This window comes from Chinchilla lanigera, unplaced genomic scaffold, assembly GCF_000276665.1.
Source record: "Chinchilla lanigera isolate Chin_1 unplaced genomic scaffold, ChiLan1.0 scaffold00007, whole genome shotgun sequence".
Classification (NCBI taxonomy): Eukaryota; Metazoa; Chordata; class Mammalia; order Rodentia; family Chinchillidae; genus Chinchilla; species Chinchilla lanigera.
In genome coordinates this window covers 5,603,036-5,612,342 of record NW_004955408.1, presented here as the reverse complement: position 1 = coordinate 5,612,342, position 9,307 = coordinate 5,603,036, and the positions used below count along the sequence as shown (strand labels likewise).

Below are 9,307 nucleotides of genomic sequence, written 5' to 3'. Positions count from 1 at the left end.
TCTCAAAAAAAAAAAAAAAAAAGACAGCCACCAAGCTGGCTGCAGCAAGAACGGGACTCCAAATGCAGGAAGTCACCTAGGAGCTGGGGGCCTCACTGCACAGGGTCCCTGTCTTTCTCTCGGGCCCACAGGGCTTTCTCTTTGCGCTTCTTATCTGCTCCTTTTCCGCGAAGCCCGTGGCCAGCTTTTACAAGACCTCTCCCGACCGCCAGTCTGAGTCAGCCTGACTCAGCCCCCACACTCCCCACAGGACAAGCAGGAAGCCAAAGCCTCCCAGCACTTGCTTGGCTCCGCCTTGGGGATGAGTTGGTTCTCCTGGCTTAGGTTTTCAGCCTGGAGCCATCACCAGGGCCGGGGTGATGGGGTCAGCAGGTGCAAACCAGGTGGGGTGGGGATGGGCAGAGCGGGAGCCTGGGAGGTGTGGAGGCAGGGAGCCAGGGCCAAGTTAGAGAGAACTCATGGGACAGGTTGAAATGTAGGGAGTGTCCTGAATAAGTTACTAATAATCTGGGTCATCTCTGCCTTTCATTACCTTTGGCTAGACCATTTCTCAATTTTCTAAAGATAGAAATTCAGTTGTAAAAATTTGACATGAGAACTGGGCGTGGTGATGCACGCCTGTAATCCCAGCACTTGGGAGGCTGAGGCAGGAGGATTGTTGTGAGTCCAAGACCAGGCTGGGCTACAAAGTGAGCTCAAGCCCAGCCTGAACTACATAGCAACACCCTGTCTCAAAAAAGACCAAAAACAACAACAACAACAACAAAAACCCAAAACAAAGCAAAACAAAAAACTCGACATGGGGGTGTAGCTCAGTGGTAGAGCAAATGCTAAGCATGTACAAGGCCCTAGGTTCAATCCCTGGAACAAGAAGGAAAGAAAAAACAAGAAGAAAGAAAGAGAAAGAAAGAAAAAAGAAAAGATGCTTGGATTACAGGCATGGGGCACCAAGCTTGGCTACATGTTATCATTACATTTTATAAATTTTTTTGTTGTTGGTGTTGTTTTCTTCCGGTACCGGGAATCAAACTTATGACCTTGTGCTTGCCAGGCAGGCGCTGTGCCGCTGAGCTAAATCCCCAGCCCCCTACATTTTATAAATTTTAAAGGAAAGAGCAAACCAAATCGACAAGCCCCTGTCTTGGCACATTGCTGCAAACCAGACATGGGCAGCCAGAAGTGGCTCTCACAAGGCTGTGACTCCGTCCTAACGTGCTGCCCGCCCTCAGGGAAGAGGTTCGAGTTCACCCACAGGCAGGGCATTCCAGGCACCCACGACCCTCCTCTTGCCTGGACAGCTGCACGGGTGACAGCGCTTCCTCACTGTCCCGGGCCTGCCCCCAGCAGCCCGACTCCGCAGAAGGTCGTGCCTGAGCCTCTCCCGCCTCTCCTCCCCGGCAGCCTGAGAGCCATCCTGCCCTCGATGGCTTGCAGCTGAAAGGCAGAATCCCTGCCAAACCACTTCTTGCACAACAGTGCACTCCAAGGAGGTACATAAAATATTTGTTGACTGAATCGTGTTTCTCCCTCACTCACACGATGGTCCCGATATGCTCCGGTGTCCGTGCTCCTGGGCCGGTCGGCCACTGGGAATGGCTCCCAGCACTTCACCTCCTTGCTAACCCACCTGTGAAACGGCACTGACTTCCGTGTGCTCGGGTAGAACCGTCCTTCTAACAATCCTCTAGCAAGCAAGCTCGGCTGTTTGTCTGCGGTTTTCTTAGCGGGGAGTACCGGGGAGGTGGGCTACTCCTGCACACAGTGGGGCCATCTCTCACCCCCAAGAGCCTCCGCCATCTTTGGCCGAGTGTGTGCAGTTCCCCCACTTTTGCACATTTGCACGCGGCTGCTGCATTCATGAATTCCTTGCCAAGGGGAAGCCCTGACCTCCACCCATGCCACCTGAGCACGGCACTCTCCCTGCAGCTGGCCTTCAAGGGCTCCCCGTGACTTCCCGCATGCAGCCCATGCTCTGCAGCCCGGGCTTTCAGCTCCTTGCTTTTCAGCATGGTCCTGGCTGTGTCTCTGGGACCATTTCCCTCCACCGATGTCTAACTCCCCTCTCACCCCACCCATCCTGCAGCCCAACTTGTGCATAATCTAAGCCTATTTTCTGATTCCTCAGAGCTGCCAACAACGCCTGGTCTTGGTGCCAGCCTCTCTTGTTAACGGACTGCAGCGGGCTGCTGTGCTGTGGACGCACATGCAGGCAGTGCCGCGCTCGCTGTAACGTGGGGTCCGACCCTGGCACTCACAGAGCCCCCGGGTGTGTACCTGGGTGAACGTCACGCAGACCACGCTCCAGACTGGGCCTCTTCATGGAGGAGCTGCCGACTCCCCCGCCTCCCCAGTTCAGAAGCCGTAGTGGGGCAGAGGCAGTTGTATCAGGACCCATCACAGCATCTCACTGCCAAAGTGACAACTGCAATTATGCTTTGGCTGACAGCTGGAGATGAGGGAGTGTACACAGCCCGGGCCTCGCTGTGCCCATGAGTCAGCAGTTCGTGTTGGATGCCCAGCTGGTAGGCAAGGTGGGCACCTGCTGCCAGACGCCAGGGCCCCTGGGTGGGCAGGCGGCTGCCTGCAAGCCTCAGGTGAACACCTGAGATCTCAGTGAAATCTCCACTGGACAGGGGAGGCTACCCCAGGACCAGGCAAGGCTCCCATCCTGAGGGCAAGCACATGGTTGCTAGGCAAAGGCAGGGAAGGTTAAGCAAAGTGCCCAGGACACAGCCCGCCACACCTGGTGTGCTGGTGACACGCAGGGAGTCTCTACTGATACTCATTATTGAGCTCTTTACATGCCAGACATTTCTGCCTGACATATGTTACATCTTTTACTGTGCACCCCAGTCTAGTGAGGTAACTTCCGTTATTATCCCCAATTTACTGCTAAGAAAACTGAGTCCTAGCTGGGCATGGTGGTGCATGCCTGTAATCCCAGCACTCAGCAGGCTGAGGCAGGAGGATTGCTGTGAGACGGAGATCAACCTGGGCTACAAAGTGAGTTTAAGGCCAGCCTGAACCACATAGCAAGACCCTGCCTCGAAAAGAAAAGAAAAGAAAAGAAAAGAAGAAAGAAAGAAAAGAAAGAAAGAAAGAAAACTCAGAGTCTCAGAGAGCAATTTGAAGCCACACAGCTGGCAAGCAGGTGCAGGGCCGGCGTGGGCTGGACAACCTGGTTTGTGAGCTCCGTCAGTGTGTTGTCCTTAAGTGCAGTCTTGGCTGCAGGAGAGGGAGTGCTCTGGTGCAGTCCCACTGAGGGTGAGCTGAGTGAGGCCTCCAAAAAGACTTTGGCCTGGGAGCCAGGATCTCACCACGGAAATAAACAACAGCTATTTCAGGTGACAGGTGCTAGGCTGTCACACTGAGAAACACACAATTGGAGAGTGGCATGGGTTTCCTCTCTGCACACGTTTGCATGTTCAGCAAGAGCAAGTGTCACCAGGAAGCGGCTCTGCGGCCAGTGTTGCCCATGGAGACGGAGGGCGGGAACGGGAACTGTCCTTTCTCTCTGCATCCCCTCCCCCCCGCCTGCCCGCTTGCCCTTAGTCTGGCCCAGGTTCTAGCCTGGGTTTGGGGGAGCTGTGGCTGAGGCTGTCAGACGCTGCTGAGAGAGCTGCTGCTTGTCGCAGGCCCCTTGTTGGGCAGAACCTGCCTGTCCTCATCTTCTGCCCAAATACAAGCGGACTGCAGCAAGGACGACGCAGCAGCCTGGGAACTTTGCTCAACGCGCCTCCAGATGGGCGCCAGAGGCCGGTGGGGCTGGGGACACAGGAGTGTTTGCATTTCAAGTGGCGGCTGCTCATGAATCACCAATTTCATTTCGTGCTTTCAGCTCTGCGAAGGCATCATTTCCACCCAGCCTCCCATGGAGCTGGCGGCCAGAGCCTCTTAGTGGGGCTATAAATAGCAGATCATCAACTCACCTCTTCTGAGCTCATCACAGGCTCCTCGGTTTACTGTGCGTCTTCCAGCTGCCTGCACGTCACTGTCACTCAGATTTCCCAGGTGAAGCCTGGCTGAGAGACCCAGGGCCTGCTCAGGGAGCAAGGGGAGGGCGCTGCAGGGCTCTGGTTCCCAGAGCTGTGTGGGGTGACAGCGAGGGCACGGCAGACTTTTGAAGAGCTTGACATTTAAGACGTCATAATTATAATCTCGGGTCTCTGTGCTCCTCTCCAATTAAATGCAGAAGCAAGGGACTGTCGTTTCTCTACAAGTCCTAGAAATTAAAGGCAAAGGAGTCACCAAGCACACACTCAGAGAGCCACACAGAACAGGCAGCAACAAACGAAAGGGTCTGCACCTTCCTGCGGACCCCTCTCCGAACACCGAGTGAAGCAAGGCTCCCCAGCTTCTGCCAGGCAGTGGCGTTGTTTTCAGAGCTGCTCCTAGTACTGCCCTCCGGGGGTGTGGGCCCAGGCACAGCGCCCAGCCTCTGTGCGCAGCGCCTCCTCAGGTCACACGGGCCACACGGAGCCAGCTGCTCACAGAACAGAGGCCGCTGCTCACAGGCACAAGAGGTCGGCCAGAGGCGCACAGGCCAGGCTGGATGTCCATCCAGCGCAGCCGGACCGCAAAGCCTGCCCTCCGGAACCCCAGCCGTGGGGCCTCTCTCAGAAGGGGGCCGTGTGGGTCCGGGGGATTCCACCACGTGCCCGTGTGTGCCGGGCCTGACCGATTTGAGCCACGCTGGCCTCTCAGCTCCCTGCACTCGAGGCCAGATGCTCACACATTCACCATGCCCCAAGCCCCAGGCCCCTGGGGCACTCGAGCCTTCCTGTGCGCATCTTCTCCCACACTGCACTCTCCCCTGTGTTCTGCGGGGAGAACACCAGTTTCCAAGCAGCTCCAAGGCCCCGCTCGATGGTTTTCCCCATTCTTCCTTCCTCTGGGACCCCCGGGCCCCACGCCGGGACTGCCCTCCTCTCATCTGCTCCCTCCTCGCCATCCACAGCCCCGGGCCTGAGAGGGGGCAGACCCAGAACAGATCCTGCTTCCCGCCACACGCTACCTGAGACAGTTTCCAAGGGTGGGGTCCAAGGTTGAAGTCCCCCAACCCTTTTCTTTGTACTGGGATTCGAACTCAGGGCCTTGCTCCTGCCAGGCAGGCGCTGTGCCGCTGAGCTACCTCCCAGGTCCTCAGGGTTGGAGTTCTAAAAAGCGGCCCTGTCCTCTGCCCGGCCAAAGTGAAGAACTCTCTGGCCTGCTAGATCTGCCCTTGACCTCTTGGAACCTTCTGACTTATGGCTATCAAAACTAAAACTAACTCCTCCTTCCGAAACCCCGCTAAAAATGAGACTAAAGGAGCAGAAAGAGGTAGAAGCGACAAGGTATCTGAGAGCAGGAGGAGAGGTGGCAGCAGATGAAGGATGTCAGCAGTTGAGGGAGGTGGAAGGCAGGAAGGAGCGGTGAGTCACACCCAGCGCGGAGGAAGCGAGGCGGGGCCTGCGGGCGGGGCAGGGCCGCACTGCCAGGGAACCCCTGAGCTAGAGGCTGGAGCCTGTGAGGACCAGCAGGCTGCCAGCTGCAGCCCCGGGTGGGCACAGACTCCTGTGAGACCCCTGGAGTTTACTCTCTGGGGAACCTGGATCTGCACACCAGGCATTGGGCAGGTGGGAAAAGATGAAGCTAAGAGGTAAACTCCCAGGCCACCCTCAGACCCAGGATGGAGACAGTAGAGCCCTTTTCTACACAAGCTGCATAGGCTCAAGGAAAAGGCCTCTACATACAGACACTTGGAGCCCCCAAGGAAAGAGCCAATTTAGGACCAGCCCCCTGGCACAGAGAGTCCACCTAAGCACACTGACCACCCATCTTTTTTTTTTTTTTGAGACAGGGTTTCACTATGCAGTTCAGGCTGGCTTTAAACTCATCATGTAGCCCAGGCTGGCCTTGAAATCGTAGTGATTCTCCTGCCTCAGCCTCCCAAGTGCTGGGATTACAGGCTTGCACCACCACACCTGGAAGAAATCCTTTTATAGGACAAGACAGCCAGGATCTCCAGACATTTACAGAATTTCTTAGACATCAGATACCTGGGTATGCTTGTGTGGGGGTGGGGGTGGGGGTGGATGAGAGGGCAGGAAGAATTCATAAATTAAGGAAGAAGGGGGCTGGGGATTTAGCTCAGTGGCAAAAGCGCCTGCCTGGCAAGCGCAAGGTCGTGAGTTCGGTTCCCGGTACCAGAGAAAAACCAAAAAAAAATAAAATAAAAAAAAAAAAATTAAGGAAGAAAACTTTTAAAATCTAATAAAATTTTTAGTGAGAGACAATAAGATTTACATTTCAAGGTCCATCATTATCATGATTTTTTTTGTTGTTGTTGTTGGGTTTTTCTCCGGTACTGGGAACCAAACTCACGACCTTGCGCTTGCCAGGCAGGCACTTTGCCGCTGAGCTAAATCCCCAGCCCCCATCATTATCATGAAATGTCACCATACCAGGGATAAAGAAAAGACCTTAAAAGAATCCAGACACTTGTAATTCCAGCTACTGAGGAGGCTGAGGCAAGAGGATCAAAAGTTTATGGACAGGGCCAGGAATATAGCTCAGCAGCACAGGCCCTGCCTGGCAAGTGCAAGGTCCTAAGTTCGATTCCTGGTACCAAAAAAGAAAGTTTATGAACAACCTGGGCACCTTGGTAAAGCCCTATCTCAACAAAAAACTAAAACAAAAACCCTATCTCAAATAAAATAAAAAGGGCTGGGGAGATAGCTTAGTGGTAGAGCACTTCCCTAGCATGTATGAGTCCTTGGGTTTAACACAAGTACCCCCACTACACACACACATACACAAAGCCAGGAATCAGGATGGACCAGATTTACCAGCTGCAACCCTGGAAGTAGAAATATAATGGAGTGAAAATTGTCTACAGTAAACCTAAACCATTTATCACAAGGAATGGGAGACAGCCAGGTGTGGTGGCACATGTCTGTAATCCCAGCACTTGGAAGGCTGAGGCAGGAAGATCATGACTTCAAAGCCAGTTTGGACTACATGGTAAGACCCCATCTCAAAAAAACAAAACAAATAAAAAGTAAGCAATGGGAAAATGAAAAGATATTTGCTGACAAGGGAGATCCCAAGTCATTTGCCTCTCATGCTCCCTTTTCCAGGAAGCCTTCCATCTAAAGGAGAATAATCTAAGAATGAGAAAACACATCCAGGGGACTGGGGGTGCAGCTCAGTGCTACAGCACATACTTCAGTGCTACTGCACGAGGCCCAGGGTTCAATCCCCAGTATAAAGAAAAAAAAAATGCGTCCAGGAGAAGGCTAAGGAATGCCCAGCTGGGCAGCAGGTCTCTGATCTGAAGAACAAAGCACGTCAGGAGAAGGATGGGTTCCAGGGGTCACCCAGTAAGTGTGCCAAGGTGGGGAATGCTATTGGGAGTTGAGGGAGGGCCATGAGAATCTGTCACAAATCTGAGTAAACAAAAACCTGAGGCACATTATTGCCTATCAAAAAACACCGCACCTAAGCTGTAAAAAAATAAATGCAATGCCAAAAATTTTGCATAGCCATGATAATGTAAACAGAATGCTGATTTAACCAAAGACTGTAATAAGCAGAGCTGGGGAGACAGCAGAAGGAAAAAGGATGGAAGTAACTGCGGGGAAAAGAAACAAATCTTCATCTCTTAGGGTGTAGCTCAGGGGCACAGCCCCTGCTCAGCACGCACGGGGCCATGGAGAGCTGGCTCCGAGGTAGACATCATGGTGGAGGAGCACGGCAGAGGAAAGCTGCTCACCTTAATGGTCAAAAGCAGAGAGAGGGGGGCCAAGAACAAGAATACACCCTGCCTGGTGACACCCCCAGTGACTCACGTCCTTCAGTGGGCCTACCTTCTAATTCAAGCGTATTCAGTGAGGAACGCTGTGGAGAGATCAGTGGAGAGATCCATGCATCCACGATCCAGTCGTCTTCCAAAAATCCCAGTTCTGAATACATGAGACTTTGGGGGGACATGTTAGATTTAAAGCATAACAACAGGTAATACGTAAAACTGACATCGATAAAAGAGCAGCATAAGCAGAACATGGGGAGGAATGGGTTAAAACCATGGGAACTTGTTCTGGGTACCTCTGGGGAAGAGATGGGATAGGATGGGACAGGGAACTGCTATATTTCAGCATCTCTTTTAGTGCTATCCAACTTTTTAATTTTTGCAAGTGTACATTGTTTTTATAAAAGCAAAAGGTACCTTTAAAACAAAAATTAGTAGAAAATACTTTAGCTAGGCACAGTAGCAAACTGCTGAGGCATGAGGATTGCCGTGAGTTCACAGCCAGCCTGTCTCAAAAAAACGAAAACCAAAACAAAACAAAAACAGTAAGAAATGTTTGCCATTGGGGCTGGGGATTTAGCTCAGCAGCAAAAGCGCCTGCCTGGCAAGTGCAAGGTCATGAGTTCGGTTCCCGGTACCGGAGAAAAACCAAAAAGAATAAAAATAAAAATAAAAGAAATGTTTGCCGTTTATTAATTACATCTTAGATTTGTTTCTGTCCTGTGGACCTTTGTCTATCTATGTGTCTCTCTCTTTCTCTCTGCTTGTTTTCTTCCTTTCATTGACTTAAATCTTGAGTGGTAAATGTAGCAGTGACATAGACAGAGAAACCAGGCACAGAAGACAAATTCTGGGCTTTTAACCAGTTACTCTTGAAAACATGATTTAGGTTTTCTTCTGAGGGAGTCAGGGGCTTATATGTGTTTTTTGCTAAAAACCGGTAACTTCACTTTGGGCCTACAAATGCCCAATAGATAACTAAAAGCAGAACAAAGCTTGACTTTCATTTTGCATCTGTCTCCTCTATTACCTTAACACTTGGGGTCTGAATAAAAAGCATGATAATCCTTTAGAAAGTGTCTGTCTCAAAGGTGACTCTATAAGGTTAATTAACCCTAAATTTAAACCTAAATTTAATCTCAGCTCCCTTTGAGAGCAAGGACACCGAAATAAGAGATTTTCAGGGACATTCAATTACCAATGAAGGCCCAGGTATCTCCAGTCATTACTCTAAGCCCATGGTCACTGTGGATTCTAGCAGAGCCATCACAAAACTGAGACTGGCCCCAGTGGAGACAGTCACCTCATGACCAGATTAAGGGATAGGGAGCCATCTCGGCTCTCCCAGAGCCATCATGTAAAACCAGAAATGAGATCATGATCAGCCAGACCCTAACCCACCCCAAGCCCTGCAAGCCCTTCCTTTCCTTTTGCTGAAGGACCAGTCTGATCCTCTCCATCAAAGCTGTGCCTGCATCAGCTCCTCAAGCTGAAGCCCCTTCCATAGTTTCTCTCCCT

The 9,307-nt window shown here is 51.9% G+C and overlaps 1 protein-coding gene and 1 long non-coding RNA gene across 2 annotated transcripts in view; one reads left to right on the top strand and one right to left on the bottom strand.

The window, feature by feature from the left end:
• The window catches only part of LOC102016348, a 7,123-nt gene extending 3,203 nt beyond the window's left edge, over positions 1-3,920 (bottom strand). The window contains exons 1-2 of the long non-coding RNA XR_001232445.1: positions 3,179-3,920; positions 2,275-2,407 (exon numbers count right to left, since the gene is read on the bottom strand). This is a non-coding gene — a long non-coding RNA (uncharacterized LOC102016348). The remainder of the gene's footprint in view (positions 1-2,274; positions 2,408-3,178) is intronic.
• Positions 3,921-3,930: 10 nt separating this feature from the next.
• Positions 3,931-5,018, top strand: LOC102016565. The gene is made up of 2 exons (XM_005376151.2): positions 3,931-4,253; positions 4,315-5,018. The coding sequence occupies exons 1-2, from the start codon at positions 4,187-4,189 to the stop codon at positions 5,016-5,018; spliced, it is 771 nt and encodes a 256-aa protein (XP_005376208.1). The 5' UTR covers positions 3,931-4,186.
• The last annotated feature ends 4,289 nt before the right edge of the window (positions 5,019-9,307 follow it).

Bases quoted from the DNA above. Each gene is read 5' to 3' on its own strand.
- LOC102016565 (XM_005376151.2), top strand. From the start codon at position 4,187: ATGCAGAAGCAAGGGACTGTCGTTTCTCTACAAGTCCTAGAAATTAAA. The intron at 4,254-4,314 runs ACACACTCAGAG...GCACCTTCCTGC, and splicing joins AGGCAAAGGAGTCACCAAGC to GGACCCCTCTCCGAACACCG.